This window comes from Mastigoproctus giganteus, chromosome 12 (genome assembly GCF_048544385.1).
Source record: "Mastigoproctus giganteus isolate SK-2022 chromosome 12, ASM4854438v1, whole genome shotgun sequence".
NCBI classification, from domain to species: Eukaryota; Metazoa; Arthropoda; class Arachnida; order Uropygi; family Thelyphonidae; genus Mastigoproctus; species Mastigoproctus giganteus.
The window spans coordinates 12449646-12468689 of NC_143586.1; the positions used below are offsets into that span (position 1 = coordinate 12449646).

General features: G+C 38.5%; 1 protein-coding gene across 1 annotated transcript; it reads right to left on the reverse strand.

Annotated features, from left to right (window-relative positions):
- Positions 1 to 80: 80 nt before the first annotated feature.
- On the reverse strand, positions 81 to 11663 carry LOC150076697 (2-Hydroxyacid oxidase 1-like). Its single transcript, XM_090386438.1, has 8 exons — positions 11577 to 11663; positions 10766 to 10917; positions 10426 to 10681; positions 9930 to 10090; positions 1655 to 1746; positions 1350 to 1511; positions 359 to 428; positions 81 to 272 (listed from the first exon to the last, which is right to left on the reverse strand). Exons 1-8 carry the CDS (start codon positions 11648 to 11650, stop codon positions 181 to 183), a joined length of 1059 nt encoding a protein of 352 aa, XP_090242564.1. The 5' UTR covers positions 11651 to 11663; the 3' UTR covers positions 81 to 180.
- Between the last annotated feature and the right edge of the window lie 7381 nt (positions 11664 to 19044).

Genomic DNA, 19044 nt, shown 5'->3' on the forward strand with positions numbered 1-19044 from the left:
TATTATATTGTAGCCGCCCATATTTGTGATCAACCAGTGAATAGCATATTCACTGGTTGATCACAAAGACTTTCTGTACTGTCTTTGGTTTGGCAGGCATCTTGGACTAGACTTTTGAACAGTTCATATTCGTATGCATTCCAATGGATGCACGGGGGAAAATTTACTAGGAACAAGAATTCAAAGTGATGAAATTAATGGGTTCCAAAGACGTGAGTAGTATTCCTCCCTGACAACTTGAGAATCTGCAATGTCTCCAAGATTGCGAGACCCTAACGAAATAAAAGAAACTGGTGTCAGTAAATGGTAACTGAATGAATATCCTTAAAGAAGTAAGTAAAATAGGGAGTATTCTTACCTGCCAACATCATGGTCCTTTTGAATTCCTCCCTCAAAATGTCGAGCACCCTCTTGACACCGAATGCTCCCTACAAAGGAAGAGATTTAACAAAAAGAAATTTAGAAAATATTTACATCATATGAGCTAAAAGGGAGGAGACTCTGCGGTAGGACCAGCATCTAAATAATTGTCCATTCTAGCAGTATCGTTAGAGTAGTTTGAAGTTCATTTTCAAAACTTAAACTCACAATCTAATGATTGTGAGATTTAGGCGCATCAATAACTAAGCCATATTGTGCCGTATATAATATATCTGTGAATTGCGTGTGATCTCTGGATGATTTGATATTTGCAGGAAGAAAAACCCGAGTTTCCCAGAGTAAAAAACGTACTACACTTACCTGGGACTGACTAGCCACATTGTAAAAAAGGCCCATAAGAATTCCCCGTCTTACTGACTGGATTCAAACTGAGGTTTTTTCAACCAGGTGAGGGAAAAACGGCAATTCCACAAATATGCTACCCACGAGGGCTGTGCATAAAATCCAAAAGTAATTTGAATTGAACAAATAATATTTTAAGGCAGAAAACCTCAAACTATGTAAAATTCAAATTATGACATTAGTTAGTGCATTTGCATCATTATTACACAGTTGAAGTTTTTAGACAAACCGAAGTTTGTTCATTGCCATCATTATTGTAACATTTCATATCGTAAAATCATTCACAACGAACTGAGTACCACCACCTTGAGGTACTCAACTAGTTGGACCCATATTTATTGTCAGGTGAGTACCACCACCTCAGGGTGGTGTACTTAACTGACAATAAATAACAGTAATCTTCTCTAATGGGAAAGAGTTTACTTATTTGGAGTATAAGGAGGGCAACTCGCTGTGAAGGAACCAAAATACAAATTTCGGTTTTCTGAAAACTTCAACAAAATAGTAATGGTGCAAATGGACTAATTACTGTAACAGTTTGAATTGGACAGTAATTTTGAACTCACATCATAAGTAAGCCCCCAGATCGGAGGCCGACCAACACATACTGCTTTGGCCCCAATAGCCAGCGCTTTGAAGACATCGGTTCCTCTTCTTATTCCTCCGTCCACGTACACCTCAACTGGTAGAAACTTCACAGCCTTCACCACCTCAGGCAGGGCTTCGATCTATAGGAAAAAAGAACAAACTTGAGATCAGCGGAAGAGGAATTGAAAATTGCTCATCCAGCAGTACCTTATCCGTGCCAATGACCACGCAAAATTAAAGCGATTGTACTTTTTAAAAACAAATTATATCAGGTGGTACTTACGGTGGCGGGATCCATATCCAGTTGCCTTCCCCCATGGTTTGATACTAAAATTGCTCGGGCTCCATTCATCACTGCCAAACGGGCGTCTTGTCCTGTAATTGAAGTACCGTAATTAAAATTGTTACTTTGTTAAGGGTTGTTAGAAATGACCTAACAGTAGAAAACTTGCTTTTTGTCCACATGGTAGTTGAGCGTTCTGTTCTCTTTCCAAAGCTATTCGCCGCAACTTTTGCACATCTCTATACCCGCTTTTATTAAAGCAAGATGGCACTATTACCACTTCAGCTAAAGATTAAGCTGACTTGCTAGCATCCTACTTTTCTTCTAACTCGTGTATTAATGAGCTCGCTAAACCACCTCCTATCATTCCCAGCACACTGCATTTAATAGCTACAGTGGTCTTCCATCAAAACGATATCAGAAAGATTTTGAACAATCTTCCAGAGTGCCGAGACGACACTGCGTGACACATTAAGGAAACGTGCCATCTCCGCCTATGACTGCCTTCCTTCAAGTCGTCCAACGGCCAACCATCTCAAAGAATCATCTAAACGACGATGACTTTGCCAGACTGAGTACTGGAGATGTAGCGATCTCACTGAGCAAGCCGAAAAATGAGAATGAAGTGATGTGACCGCAACCCGTGTTTCTATAGGCATGAATAATTTGCATAATGTGTGTGGCTCCGTTAGGTGGAAATTCTCATGCTTCAGGCTCCATGTTCAATTTGGACGTTGGAGACCAACATTTTCTAGCCAAATCTGTCTCTTGCTTTGTGAAATAGTTCTTGTGTCGTAAGAACCTCTGTCCAAAATTCATCTATATGTGCATAACACATACTCTTTCCACACAAGGTTTAATGCTATTTTGGGCAAGCAATGTTTTCCTCTTCATTGGGCTTACGATACTGCTTTTCCAAAATGGCTGTAACTTAGTAATCCCAAAAAATCTCGAGGTTTATCCGCAAGTCCAAGATTTTTTGTTAACAGATAGTTAGAATGCGAATATTTAAATGAGTTTTGTAACTGTCTGAAGATTCAGTTTGGTTTAAAATTAGCTTTTTCAGGAAGAACATTTTGAACAACGGTACCATAAACAAACAGAAGCATTCGATTCGTCCCCTCCATGGGAGAGTATTTCATAGATTTTACAAGTTATAAAGAGATTCCACTGGGTTACCCTGCTAAGTATTTTGAGCTTTTTTCCTTAGAGTTTTAGAGTTTGTAGACTTATTCGGGGTAGTTATGGGATCGCAAATGCGCTTAGAAGTCTTCCAGAAATCAATACAACAGACAATAAAAATTTGGGTATTGATCCGACTTTTCCTTATTAAGATATACTAACATCAATTATAGTCCGATGAGAAAAACAGTGTATCTTGCTGAAATATTAAAAATATCAGGACTGTTTTCCTCCTTTCGATGGCCCTTTAAAATTTCACCTTTCGAATGAGTGGTGCTCCTATTTCTGAAGTTCCGAAATGAAGCTTGTGTATCAATTAGGGTTTTCTCAGAGGTAAAACGGATACAATCCAAAGGGTTTATATGAAAAAAATTTGTGCATGATGCTCTGCCCATAGACTATAGGAGGATTTTATGATAAGTTCCTTGTCCACTAACTTAAAAGACTCTGAAAGATTTTAAAAAAATAATATATACTTATAAAAAACTAATTTATGGAAATGAATCCCCTGCAAGACGATGGACCATGGTAATTAACCTTCAAACCCCAGGGACTTAGATCTGGTGAGTATGGGCTTGGCGCACCCAGGGTCCTGAGCTGGATATTATCATTCTTCTCTTTCTTGGTGATTCCCTTTTACTTCTCTCTCTCAGGGTAATTGGAGAATTTTTTTGCTGGTGCAGCATAATCCCCAGGCTTCCTTGCACCATATGGCTAATAATAATAATAATAATAATAATAATAATAATAATAATAAGTCACAAAGCGTATAGTGTGAGCATTAATTAATTAATAGAAACAGACTTCGATTTTGTTGTATTCTGCTAAAGAATTTATTATCCGCTGCATGAGTTTTCCAATTTTGCTAACAGGCTACCCCTTTTTTGTCTCGAATCGTTGTGTATCTTTGTCTAGATTGCACTTCTTGAAAAAGCCAATCTTTAACCAACCGAATATGAAGATTCGGTTGATTAATGATTCGTTCATTAATCAACAACTAGAAACCAAATATCCTGAAATTGCAATAAATCTCGCGACTGTTTTTTTTTAGTAAGGTACAAGTACTGGGGGGGGGGTAACTAGTACCTCCTAAGCCCAATAAATCTGAAAACATAGGAACTCCTTAGTGGCAGCCATAATACAGACACTTTTCATATATGTGCAAATTGTGAAAATATTTCACGTTTTATCATGAAATTCCTCAACCTGTATATAAGAGATACATTTTTCAACATGAGATGAATGTGGATATATTGGAAACAACAAGGAACTCGAGTGTTCTTTTCTGTCTTTGAAGTTTCGAAATAGCGTAATAATTCTCATTACAACAGCGAACAATCTAAAATTCGACCTCCGTGGGTATCAGATAGTTATAATCACTGTCCTCCCCACAGCAGGTAGTGTTCCAATCGCATTAATGATCAAGATTTTTTCCCCCCAAAATGGCTGGGTTATTTGATCTCAGGCGAGGTTAAACCGTTTTTTAATCCCAAAAATTCGAGTTTTTCATCCAATAGTACAAAAATGACTAAAATCACACAAAATAACTGACGTTTTGGAGCTCAATGTACACCATTGTCGTTGACCAAATCTGTGAAATTCCATGCTCATTATTAGAGCATTTGTTCAAATGAGCAATAGTGATTGATGCATCACAATGGGAGAACAACCCAAACCAAGAATGAAGTGATCGGTGGGAGACCGGGCGCTAGTCAACTATTAAGCGATGTCCTGATGGCACCATGTTTGGCCTACGGCTCTTATGATGGAAATGCTTCAATGAATAAGGAAATAAATCCTTTACAAATATTGCAATGTGTTTTTTTTCCTATACCGCGTATTTCGTAAATAGATCTTCAGTGTCCAAGAAGATGCGATGGACAAGCAGACGCACCATAATTGAGTTTGGAACCGGATGGCAGATGGGGGCATCAGTATGGCATTCATCCGACCCGTGGGGTTGGGGGAGGGAACGGATCATTGTCTGTCATTCCTGATGTCCTTCCTTATGGGTAATCTGTCCGATGGTTCCACTACTCTAGACCAGGTAAGATTTCATCTCACTTCTTGACCCCACACACATTCCAAAACTAACTTTAAATTTTCTAGGATTATTAATTTACATAGTTAGATCTACTTCGTTTATTAGAGAACTGCTTTTTTAACTTAAAATTTGAACAGTTAAACTCCAATTAATATTTCATCTTATTATTTTTATGATGTAAGATTTAAAAATAGATGTAAGACAATTCACCGGCTATGATTTTCTAGCCGTGAATTTAGAATTAAAATCGTAGTAATAGAATTCATGAGCTATGATTTTCTAGCTGTGAATTACTTAGTGTTATAATCATTAGCATCATACACTTTCCCCACCCCAATAGGTTTAGGGTTGTTTAGGGATGAGCGATGGGTGTGTTAAGTCCCAATTCTAGCAGCACACTGTTGTAGCGAATATGACCGTTAGGCGGATGGTAGGACACGAGATTATTATCTACACAATGTCATGCGTAGTTGGGATTTGGCGTATCCATCCATGAAGAGGTGCTCATAGGGCGGGTGGAGGGTTTATGTGGAAATTTGCTGACATGCGCACCCCTTGTCGGTATATTTCCACACATTGAGGTCCTCTTCAAGAAAATCTTGTTATGAGTTGAAACATGCCACTTTTTATTTTATTAAGAGCAGGAAAAAGAAAATTATTCTTTAAAAGATTGTGTTGTAAATGTGATATTTTGTTTAAATAATTTCGCCATTTCTTTGCAGATTAAAGGTTAGCAAGAAAGAGGTAACCAAAATATTAAAAATGTCACTGAAACTTAAGCATTTTCAGTGATACAGGATGTCTAATTTAATATAGAATTAGACTGCTAGGAAAGTGTTGACCACATGAAACTTGGTAGCGCCTTAAAACCTTTTGAAATTGGAACAGTACAATTTATTCTGAAACTGCAATGTTTCATATTCAAGTTTAGTCTATATTTTTCATGGGTTACAGACGGCAGTTGGACTGCTACCAAACGTTGCACCCACCTCTTTCCTATGCAGAAAATTCTAACTTAAAATGATCAATGCCTTTTTGAATGTTTAAGGTTCCGTGTACAGAGCAATTTCAAATAGTGTATCAGGTTACAGGATTGTTAGCTCAGAGACCAGATGGAAGCCAGCAAAACCAGTGTGAGACAAATTGGAAAGAAGTGAGGGTTAACACCAATCGTTTACCTAAATAATAGGTCTACTGGAAAAATAAACTATTTCTGTCCAATTCTGTTGTTAATTGGTGCAAAGTCTTCGATGAGAAAAATGTGCTGTGTATTTGTGTTCAAAGAATTCTCTATACCTAATAAAATGTGATATGAAAACCGCTACTCTCTTTAATACTTTATTACTGAACGAGAATGGGTCTGCGCCAATGATTTCCATGTTTTAGAAGAAGAAGAAAATTTAGAATTAAAATAGAAGAATAGAATTCACCAGCTATGATTTTTCTAGCTGTGAATTTCCCAGTGAATTCTCTTCTTCTTCTACTTTATTATTATTTTATTTTCTTGATACCCCCAACATTTCCAGTAAACACGCATTGATATTATTTACATGTATATGGTGATCACAAACACGATAATATTAGATCAAATTGCATTCTCGTAAGTTGTAGAAAAAAGGGAAGTTGGACAACTGTGTGAAGGCCGAACATCGCTCACTATTGGAAAAGACTGAGTAGCTAAGATAACCAGAAGGTGCCTTGGAGAATAAAAGTAGAATAAATGTGGAGCCGCAACATTATTCAATTCTTGGCAAACCACCTCCCACCATTTCCGGCGCAATCCCTTCAATGCCTCCTGTGGTTTCCAGTTAAAAGGATATCAGAAGGATTTTGAACAACCTTGATGCTAAGAAAGCTGCAGGTCCTGATGTTACTTCTCCTCTTGTTCTCAAAATTTGTACTCCTGAATTTATGTCTGTTCTGTGTGGCCTTTTTTCATTTTCTTCTTCCAAAGGTGATTCCCTATCTGCATGGAAGTTTTGTTCCTATTATGCACAGTGGCATAATGTTTGGGTTAGGGCGCCACCGGTGGTTTCCCACATCTGCGCTATATGCCCGCAACGAAGATATACAATAAATGTCAGAAAAATGTGTGTTGAATGTGTAGTATTGTGTGCCTTTGAAATATATGGTAAGTATAGGCATCATCATAATTCCCAGTATGAGTAGGTGGTAGGGTCTTCCGTCTTGAGAACAGATCTTGGGCAAATTTGGTGAACGCATGATAATACTGTTCTTCTGTAATGAGCAAATGTTCATGTCCCTGTGGTAAGTCTTGGATCCTAGTGTAAAAGATGCTACGGAGATTCTCATAGAGGTGGACAGAGGTATAGTAGATAGTTTCAGTCCTTTATTTCTCCACAAGAGCAATAGGGATTATTAATATACCCATGGAAGTCAATTTTTGTTTGACCGAATCATGGCTAGTTATTAAATAAGTTGCGTAAAGACTTGGGGAGAACCACGGCTTTTTTTTTTTTTTTTGTAATGAGACCATTGTCAGTGTCTGTCCATCTGCGATGCCAGGTCTGTAGACGGTTGGCTGCAATTAGTCTCTTCTCGGTCTTGCTCTCATTGAGGGTGTTGATTGTATACCCAAGGATGGACGTTGGTAAATCCCTGGACAGGCAGTAATAGATTCCTCAACGGATGACCTCTAGATCGAGTGGAAGGTCGCCCGCAAGGACCTGGAGAACAGCAGAACTGACCGTGTAGAAGGCCCTGGTGATTGCAGGATACATCGCTGAATAGTTTCTGGACTGCGCTGTTTGCGGATCAGTGTAGTGCGGTAAAATCAGACTCTGGAGCCGTATGTAATGATTTGTAGAATGATGGATTTGCAGAGCAACATAAACGTGCGGCGGTTTAACCCCTAATCCGAATGGATAATCCGAACAATGAGAACTGTATAATTCCTGACCTTGGTATGGAGGTGAGAATGATGCGGGAAAAAGGTGATCTTGAAGTCCAAGAAGATGCCCAGGTGCTAAAGTTCTGTGACCAGTTTGATAGTAGTTCCTTGGATTCTAATCTGTGGTCTTATTGTCTGCAGGGATCCCTTAAGAAGGATGGGCTGCGTTTTCTGTGGGGAGATAGGTAGCTTAAGGAGTTCGGCCCAATCCTGGAAGATCCGAATGGCGTGATTTGCCATGGCTTCAAGGGATTCTCTTCAGTTTGCAGCAACCGATATGGTGAGGTCGTCGGCGAATGCCTGTGTGGTTACAGAGTCCAGATGAAGAGCAAAGAGTTCATCTACATTACATTTCGGTTACTCCGAAGAGGAAAGGAGAATTGCTAATGTTCGACTCATACATAAGAAACCATCAAACCACCCGAGCAACCCACCTCTTACCGGCACATTGCTCTTTTATCCATGATAAAAAAAAAGCTCTCGAAAGGCTCCTCCAAGCACAATATATCAATGCTGGCCTTCAATCTGACCTTCAAATCGGTTTTTGGCCAGTACGCTGCACAGAGGACGCTCTCTGTCAATTAGTCACTGCAGCCACAACAACAACAACAACGCATAAATATTACCTAGTAGTGTAATTGCAATAGATTTCGCCGGAGTATTTAATATGCTCTGGTTGCCGAGCATTCTGCGAAGATTCGGGCAAGCACATACTGCAATCAACTTGTACAAGTGTATTCAAACATACTTCGATAACCGGAAGATCACAATTTCTACTCCATAGAGAAGCCTCACACTCTGTCCACAGGGGATGCCCTCAGGGCTCGTTTCTGGGTCCTTTCCTCTGGAACATTGCTCTAGATGAACTCCTTGCTCTTCACCTGGGCCTTGCAACCAGACAGTTCAATCTTCCAGGATTGAGCCGAACTCCTTAGGCTACGTATCTCCCCACAGAAAACTCAGCCCATCCTTCATAAGGGATCCCTGTAGACAATAAGGCCTCCACAGATCCACAGATTAAAATGCAAGGAACTACCATCGAAATGGTCACCGGACTAAAGCATTTGTTGAAAAGATCCAAGAGGAACGGGGAGAGTTGATTTGCTCTGTCTTCTTAATGATTTCAGGTCTATGAAGTCTGGTCCAGGGAATTTTTAGTCTTTCATGTGAGCGAGAGCCTGCTGCAGTTCCTCGATGGTAAATGGAGCTTCAGTTGCCTGTTTGTAATAAGTGCTGTTGGAATGGCAAATTTCTTGCTGTTGGGCTGTTTGGGGTTTCACATAGCTGATAAATAAAGTGTTGAGGATGTTATCCATTGATTCTTCCCATGATGTAGCCATAACATCTTGGGGCGTGATAGTAAAATTAGTTATCTCGCCCTTGGGAAGCCTGCTAGTGGTGATGCGATACATCAAGCTCAGCAGCAGAAGGGTTGTAAGAAGAGGATGAAGATTTTAAGCTAAGGACGTACGGAAAAATTGATCATTGACGTGGCAGTTATGGAGCATGCCTACAAGAAGCAACGCAACCTGTACACGGTCGACATCGACTACTGAAAGGTTTCGATTCTGTACCCTACAGCAGGTTAATAGAGACACCGAACATCTACAAATTTATCCAGGTCACAACAAATCAGAAATGCGGAAAAATAGTCAGCGCCATAGAAAACATATGCAGGCCCAGCACTTACTCCTATGCGACAATAGACTGGATCAACACAGACCTGAAGGAGATTATGAGATCGACAAAGATAACGATGACCAATGTCACTAACACCACCCGAAGTCGGCCATCCAAGACTAGGTAATCAACATCACCGAAACAACAGGAAATACATCGCTAAGGACGACCAGAGTGACAGATAACACATGTCAAAGATGTCACCTGGACCTAGAAAAAATCCAGAACACTTTTAAGGGATGCAGGTTGCCCACTCCACCCACAGACAGGAATAAGTCTCCAGGATAATACAACAGAAGCTAATGCAAAAATATCAAACTATTATTTTTAGGCCATCGGAATAATTAAATTCATCTGCCGTGCATTGTGTGTAATTTCCATAAATTTCGAAAATACCAGTTGATCAAAGAAAGTATACTGTTATATTCAATAATAATAATACTGGAGCACTTACTCACCCGTGAGAACACCTTTCACCACAACTGGCAGAGAGGTGATGGATTTCAACCATCGGACTGTTTCCCATGTTGCCGAAGGGTCGAATGAGTCCCGCAGTTTTTGTAAGACTTGTTTGGCTGATGCGTTAGGCATCCCAAATGCTGTAGCATACACTGGCATTCTATGGAACAAGAAACAAGAACAATGTTTTAAAACCATCCAATTTATAACTTGAATTTTTGAATTCAAGTTTATAATAGAATTCAAATTTATAATTCGAATCAACTGATTTGAAATAATTGCAACGGCATTTAAAAATCTTTCAGAAAGTTGATTTGGAAGTTTTATCAGAAGTCGTTTTATAAATTGTCACACGGGTCAAATAACTTTGACACCAAGAGAGTGCGGACATTTGAAGAGTGCCAGCAATGGAACAGCAAATGTGGCAGAAGTGTGAGGAATGCCATAAAATTCACTGGAGTTTTAAAGTAGTCAACTTCTTAGTGAACTTCTTACTTAATAGTGTCTGGAAGAGTGAAATTGTTCTTTTTGTCGTTGACCTTGTTGCTAGGTACTGGAGAGTCTGACGTCACGACGATTGCCTTGAAGCCGTTCCTGACTGCCTCGGCGACAATAACCCGGTTTGCTTCCCGATTTTTCAAAGGAAATACCATCATCCAGTGGACAGCATTTGGGGCCGCTTTGGCCACATCCTCAATAGAAGTGGTGGAAAAGCTGCTCAATATCATGATTATCCCGGCACTTGCAGCACCTGAAAGAAAAACAAAAATAGAAATATTTGCTAGAGTAATGTCTTTGCCAAGGAGCGTTCAGAAAATTTCTGACTGATAGTTACCTTTTGCTGTTCCTATTTCACCTTCTAGATGGAACAACTGGTGGTACGCTGTTGGATCCACACAGACGGGAAATGGTATCTTGTGTCCCAGCATCGAAACTGATGTATCCAAGTTAGCCACGTTATGAAGCAGTCTAGGTCGAATTCGGTACCTAAACAAAAGAAAAAATCCAAAATACAAATATTTGAAAATCTAATCTCCACCTGTCTCTTTTGTTGCAAAAATGGTTTGGTTTGTAAAATATTAATGATTCTGTAAATAACATCATCAGATTTTTAATTGCATATAAATAGTAAATCAAAACAATATTATCACAATATACATAATTTATAATAATGCTTAAAAGCAAAACTAGTACAGTCACCAAAGAAGTGATATAAGAAAGGTGTGAGCATTACTTGTGACCCCTGTAAGAAATTACAGACAGCTTTGGTTCTAATGCAGGCTGAAGTTCACTCGTAGGTAGCACAGTTAGTAAGATCGTTCTCCTCCTCACAACATGGCTGAGTTAGTTGACGTGTTGTGAGGAGGAGACTTGAGTTCGAGTAAGGAATTTTTATGGGCTCTTTCATAACGTGGCTGAGTTAGTTGATCTCAAACAAGGGTAGCAGGGTTTTTTCTCACGGAAAGTCGAATTTTTCATCCAGCAAGCAGAAATTCGTTGATTGACAGTGACCATAAGACTTCCAGAGCCTGACAGAATATATGGTAAAAATTTGACGTATATTTGACTTTTCCATGTCGAATTAAAGTCCACACATCGTCAATATGCTTTCGTGTACATGTTGCAATAAATGAAAATTTTATTACCTTTTATAGGCCCTAACGTTTTCTCTCACAGTAAAATTTCCATCCGCACCATCGTTCAGGTAATCGCTGTACATTTTTGGAAGGGTTGCCGTGGCGTATCTCTCGAAGTCCTCCACAACGACCATCTCGCTAGGGGAGGGTCTGGTAGAAAGAGAAAGAAAAATAAACAGAAGTATGAATGGGAGTTTAGTATTTAGCATTTAGTATTTAGTGCAAGGAAGCCACAGGCTTATGCTGCAACGACTAAAAAAAAAGAAGTAAATAAGCAAATATAAATTATGCGCGTCCCTCCTCGCTCAGGCAATTGTCCAGTTGACCTTTGAATTTCTTCAAACAGTCAGCCTGAACTACAGTGATAGCAACTTGTTCAGCAATCAACGTCTCTCCGTCTAAAAGAAAATTTCCTACAATCTAGTTTAAACCTCTTCCTCTGTAATTTGAATTCATGGCCTCTAGTTCTGGAATTCTTCATAACAGTGAAAATTCCGCCTTCATTCATTTTACTAATCCCTCTCACAGTGTTATAAACCTCAGTCGGGTCCTCTGTGAGGTACCTGCTTGCAAAGTTTTGTAGTCCACATATTCGAAGTCTTTCCTCGTATGATTGCCCTTCTGCAGTTTTCGCTATGCTAATAGCCCGTCTTTGGACCCTTTTAAAGAAGCTCAATATCTTCTTTTCAGAATTGTAAACCACATTATTCCAAATGTGGTCTTACAATTGCCTTATACAGTAGGATTATGACATATCTCTACAGGATATTGTTCGATAGGACATCCTGGACTTTCCGGGCCGCTTGTTTACACAGCTCAGAAAATTTGCCTCTATTGTAACTATCAAATCTCTTTCTTCCTCTACTGTTTTTAATTCTCCCCCACCAAGTGCATAAGTTATTTTGAGGTTGCGATTTCCCACAGAGTAAAACCTTGCATTTTGCTGCATTAAAACATAAACTGCCACTTTTCTGATTATTCTTGAAGTCTGTTCAAGTCATTCTGAAGGAGCACGTCATGACACTCACCATTAACAACCCTCGCAATCTTTACATCGTCTGCAAATTTTGACATAGAGCCCTTTATCCCTTCGTCGATGCGGTTAATGAAAATCAGAAACAACAGTGGTACAATAACCGATTCTTGGGGGACTCCACTTCTGATGTTACACCAATCTGAATCACCGTCTGCCTTCTGCCCTGCAGCCACCCTTCAATTCAATGTTCAGTCTTTTCAGTAATCTCAATATGTTCCAGCTTACACAGTAACCTTTCATGAGGGATTGAGTCAAATTCCTTGCTAAAATCCAAATAAATTATATCAAAATTGTTCTCTATATCTAGCTCATGAGTAACTATCAAAACGGCTTACCAGATTAGCAACTTCACTCTTGGAATCGCTTTATGTTGCAAGTTCTCCAAGCCAAAGGAATGTCTCCCGACTCCAAAGATACACTCATAATTAAACTCAATGGTTCAATATACCTCTCTGGCCGCCTTTCTCAAAATTACTGTGTATGTGCCATCAACGCCAGGGGCCTTACTTGCTTTTAGGCTGGAAAAGTTTTCTGTAATTTCGAAATCATTAATTTCATATGGCTCAGCACGCAATCAATGGTATGATTTTCTGAAATAAAATCATACCACTTTATTATTTCTATTATAATTGCGTTATTATTTTTAAAATAAACGCGTTTATGTCATGATTCATCGTGTACAGTGTTCTGAAGAACAAATTTGTTGACCAAAGTTACTTACTTCACAACTTCTTCTTCTGCCTGGCCTTCTCCCTAGAATGTAAAAGAAATATTCTAAGAGTTCATTTACATTATCATCATTCATTAGTGTTTAATAATTTATATATTTAAATAAGTAATTTTGGTTATTATAGTTCCCAGTAAATGAAATACTACAGAAAAGATCTATTCATTGAAAAACTTTCTTTAGATTTTGATTCAGGATATTAAACTTACCCCATCCTGAGCTGAAGCAAGAACCACTGATATCCCTATGAGCAACACCGAGAAATATATTTGCATGATTACAGCATGGACGGAAATCCTATTAAAGAAAACCATCGATTTAAAATTAAAAAAAGCAGAGACGTTATATTGAATATTTATTGGAAAGATGGTGAACGAAATTTGAATGTTCTGAAAAGCGAAACAAAGCTTAATTACTGTTTTTCTTAAATTCAGAAAGGATATCAGGAATATAATTTAATTCTGAAGGCAACAGATTCTAAAAATTCGTCATAATCGTCACATTGGCTTAGGCTCATGATGATTCCTTTCTGTTTTAGTACTCAGATACCTTATATACCGCAAAATATTTAACTTTAAATTGATGGTAAAAAACAAGCAATTTTATTAATCCCAAATTAGCAAATTAGATCAAGTTAAGACATACTTGGGCGATACTACAAAAATTGCAATGAAATTCCAGTATATTGTGTCTGTAAATTGCGTATATTTAGTGGTCAACCTGTCTGATTGCTAGAAAAAAGGATAAGTTTCCAGGGAAAAAAAAACTATACGATCCTCGCCCGAGACCGACTAACTCGGCCATGTTATAAAAGAAGCTCATAAATGTTCCTCGTGTCATTCTCGAGATTCAAATTAACGAAAAGTTGTTTATTAAGTTTAGAAAACTGGAATTACAGAGAAGATACTTAGTTGAGGCATGGACTAGTTTAACAACAGATGAAGAGGACAATTTTCAGAGTACCACTGTAGTATGTGGAATCCATAAGCTCGGTTCTTGGGGGGGGGACTTGTCTTCTTTGTAATTTTCATTGAGACCATTGAGGGAAAAAGTTACGAAAGTTTGGTGGTGATTCGATGATTCGGAGGGTAACTAAGGGATCGAAATTAATCCATGTACGTTTAAAAATGTTTTTAACCAATTACGTAATGGTCTGGAAAATGTTAAATGAGTAAAGTATGGTGGGAAGCAAAAGGTATTTATATTCACTTGAACATAGTATGTATAAATCCACAAAAACCTTTGGAAAAATTAAAAGATGGAATAATCATTCGAATATAAATAAATTAAAAAATATAAAGCTCTTCAAAAACTCAATAGCTTATTCGGAACTGAAAATTAGTTAACCGATTAATGCTAAAGTACAATTTAATATTGCTTTTCATATAACCATCTTTTCAAAGTGAATCAAGAACTTAAGTGAATATAGATCGATTTTTTATACATTAATATTAAATTTAGAAAATATGGTCAGTTTTAGATTCTGGAGGTTTAAGTTCTAGATTAATTTGCTAAAAAAAATTCCCCCTATTCGTAAAAAAATGGAGCAAGTAACAATTGCGACTTACCTTAACATCTGTGGAAGTACAAGGGTAGCGGTTGTTGCCCTCTAGTGCGGGTCTCATTCCTGTACCCGCAAATTATACACTCTCCCCTAATGAACACTAAATGAGCCAAATCACTTCTTTTTTTTATTTTCTGTGGAAGAGTAGTCCAAATTTCTGTTGAAAGTTGCCCACATCCCTTAAAAGGAAGGCAATTAGAACCTCAATAAGGGCAGGAGATTTCCTGAAATGAAGCCAGAAGACTACGATATATTCGACTCGAATTTACAACTGAAAGTAAAATTTTAAGTTCATTAAAGTTTGCAATTCCGATATATTTATAGTTGGTTCATGATCTGTTCCATTGCAACATGGTCTGCTTGTTTGCAGTCACCTTTTTTACTCCAATCGAAAATTCCATTAATTTCTTTCTAATTTGAGGATTAGATTGCCAACAAACATTTACTATAGGCTATGGTAATACCTAACAGACAGATATATATCACAAAAAGAGTGATGTTCGCATATGTAGGAGTTCATTTTTCCTATTGGCGATACCCATCCAATGACAATAAAATGAAGCTAGCAGGTTCTGTTGCTAAACAGCAAAAGGAGTATTTTTCCCCCAATATCATTACCGGATAGTTGTTATCAGGAAATACTAAATATTGCCACATATTCGTTTTACTGCCACCTGCATTAATATACCCTGTAGCATTCTGTAGTGGTATTTTAGTGCATGTGGAAACATTCAAGGGTGAGAATTGAAGGTTTCATCAATATGACACCTCATATTAGGTATTTACATTAACTTTATGATTTGTTTATTATAAAACAGCTCTCGTAATTGAAAACAAAAAAAGAATTGAATACTGAATATTTAATATTGAATTGAATATTGGCTTCTGATTTATAATTCTGGTTTTTCATTAGCAACACTCTACATCAATCAGTGTACATGTATATACGTATGTAGGTGCAGTCTGTTTTTAAGTGGCTCCAAGACTTTTCATTTAACTCCCCCTTGTGTCTCTGTGCTGAGTACAGAATCTTTGTACAACAGGCCTGAACATGTAGCGTGGTAGTGAGTTTTTCTGTAGTACGGGTATCAGGCAGCTGCTGATTGATATCTGTATCTAGCCAACGAGGAGGAAGGGCCTGTTTCTACTACCTGTCTGTTCACTTTATACACAAACTTCGCATTCACTGGCGGTAGTGCAATAACGGTGATGAACGCAAAAACCTAAGTACCAAAAAGAAAAAAGAAAAGGTGTTATGCTAAGTCCAAAACAACGGTGACCAAGTTACCAGGTATTGTGCAGGTTCGAAAAAAAATATTAAGAATATCCTAATTTTTAAAATTGATATTTCATAAACTAACGGCTAGATGGCGTAGAAAAATAAGTATTTTGGTGAGCTCGTTAAAGGTACAGAAAGCGGGTAAAACTCGCCAATAGGAAGACCATAATAACAATTCAAATTTGAACCCAAAAATAGCTGAACTTTAGGTATACTTGGTATATCATAATATTCACTAAAAGTTTAAGACCCAGTGAGGGGCTCGGGAGAGAAATATTTCATTTATGTATGTTTTAACCTCATATACAGAACCAGTTAAAGAGTATAGGTAACACTTTAGAAGTGTGACAGTCAAAAGAGAGCAATAATAAATACAAGCATCTTCAGGGAAGATTACAGAAGGAAGACTTCTGCTGAGGACTTCTGTAAAAAAAAGTTAAAAATTTGTAACGTTTTTGGGATTTTCAGAGAGAGAGAGAGAGAGAGAGAGATACCCGACGTTACCTCCATGAAATGTAAACTGTACGAAAAACTCCTTGTACATCGGTGTACAACGAATTTGAGGCTGTAGAGAGAATTATTTCACCAAAAATGCTTGTTTTTGGAGAAAATTTACTGTGATGCAATTTATGTGTCCGCCACTGTATTCTAATGATACAAACGTTTGTGTCATTAGAATATATTTGTCTCGATACTCTTGGAAGGTCTCTGTATTTGTTCAGATCGCTACCTCAGATACTTGGCATTAGCATTCCGCTCCCAAACTTCCTTTGCATCTGTCATAAATCAGTCATTGTCATATAAAAATACTCCAACGTTTGTCACGAATGAAAATTATGCAAGAACCACTCTCATAGAAACCAGAGACTCGACTACAGCTCCCATTGAAACTGTATAGAACGGAAGTTTGTCATTGACATAATTGGTACCGTCATGTTATTAAAGCGGTAGATCATTCTCCCACAAAAGAGAACCAGAAAAACAAGGGAAGTGGAAAAGAATAGAGAGAAAAAAGAAAAGAATACATAAAAGTAAAAAGGCAACTGTAAAGGACAATACAAATACTGTAGCATACGAAATTACGATCAGTGCAACCAGGTTATGACTCTGAAACCTCCAAAACGTCCACCAGATGAGTCCGGACAGGAAATGTTGAGCAGTTGATGAGGATTGTTGGTAGTTATGTATGAAATCAAATTCAGCAGAGCACAAGCATCATTGATGGCTCATTATTGGGTACAAATAGTTATGTTATTAGAATGGGTTTTTTCCAGCATGAAAAGGTAGATTCAGCAAACTCCTGAAAAGCAAAAAGCGTTTCGTGACTAGAAAGGAACTTTTGTTCCACTGTCCACTCTACTACTCGTTCAAGACAGGGAATCCAAGAACAGATCCCTATGGGGGGGAATTTTTCCTAGAAAATCGATCTCGGGGGAGGGAGCGTAGGGAGGGCAGAAACAGTTGTTTTAGAATAGTATCAGCGTAATACCATGCTGCAATATCAACCAAAGGTGAATGGCTATCAACTGATGATTCTCTAACATGATTCCGGGTTGGCCCTCTTATACCTCTCCCTTATCCAGGGACAGAGGAAATCCAAGTTGAAGTTTGTCTATCTCCAGACCGCATACTGATGGCATTTAATATCAAATAGAAACTGGATTTGCTACAGGCTAATAACGATATCATTCTTTTTCCCAAGCATGGTGCTGACGATGATGGAAGCATTAGATGCATATGAGCAACGTACAGGGAGACTTTTGTCCGAGTTCTTGCAGTCGTCCGCTACTCGTGCTTCCCCCGACAGAGTAGCATAGTGTTCAGGGTAAGGCGCCACCTGTGGTTTCCCACAACTGCGCTGCTTCCCCGCACACAAACACAGACAGGGATAAAGTTACGATGTGCGAAACCTGGCCGATTGTGGCAGTCGACTGTCTGCACGCAGTGCTATCGTCACCGTCCCTCCCACACTGGGTAGAAAAGGCATGGGTTCGAATCTCGTCGATGACGCGAGGAACTTTAATAGGCTTTTTTCGATCCGTGGCCGAGTTAGTCGGTCTGAGGCGTAGATGGCAAGGTCTTTAGCCTAAAAATTGGGGTTTTTGTCGTCCAGCAAACAAGTAAATCGACCAGTTAAAACACAATACATATATGGGTATATAGAAGAAATTCTGAGTGCCTCTAATAAAATAATTTGAATTTATCGCTAGTCGACTGATCCGTCGATCTTTCATTCTGACGTTCTTTCGATGCCATCAGATTACCGGCGTCGTGTTCGAGTATCTTCCTGGAACATTTAGAAGTTGTTCGTGCCAAAACCGTCCAAGTGTTCGAGAATCACGATCCACTCCGTGAACGGCCAAATGCCGTGTTGAGCTTCCAGCTTCTAACAACTCAATGATCCTTTACAAAACTGAAGAACTATGTAAGGGTTGAAGTTCCTCAGCTGAGCATAACATCGTCTTATGCTTGTTTAAAGGCCTTGATATTGCACAGGCAACTCATCTATGTTTTTGATGGCTCGTTTCAGAACACAGGTATTTTGTTGTTAAAAGGCCTTATAGCAGCATAATTAACAAATCTTGATTTATTGTGGCTAGAATGGCCACTTTTTTTTACAACTTAAGGAAACCGCTCGTGAGAGCCGACATCAGTTTCATCTATGTTCTCTCTTTATTAATACTCTTAATACTCGTCTAAGTTGGAATTTGTTGCCAATAGTACACTTCAGGACCTATATGAATGGACTCTTCTTAACAAGCTAAAGATTAGCTCTCAGAAGTCAAAGCTGATGGTATTCGGAGCAAATTTAAATATCTCCTGTCCTCTTCAAGTTAAAATCAATAAGGTTCGTCTTCCTTTTGCCACAGA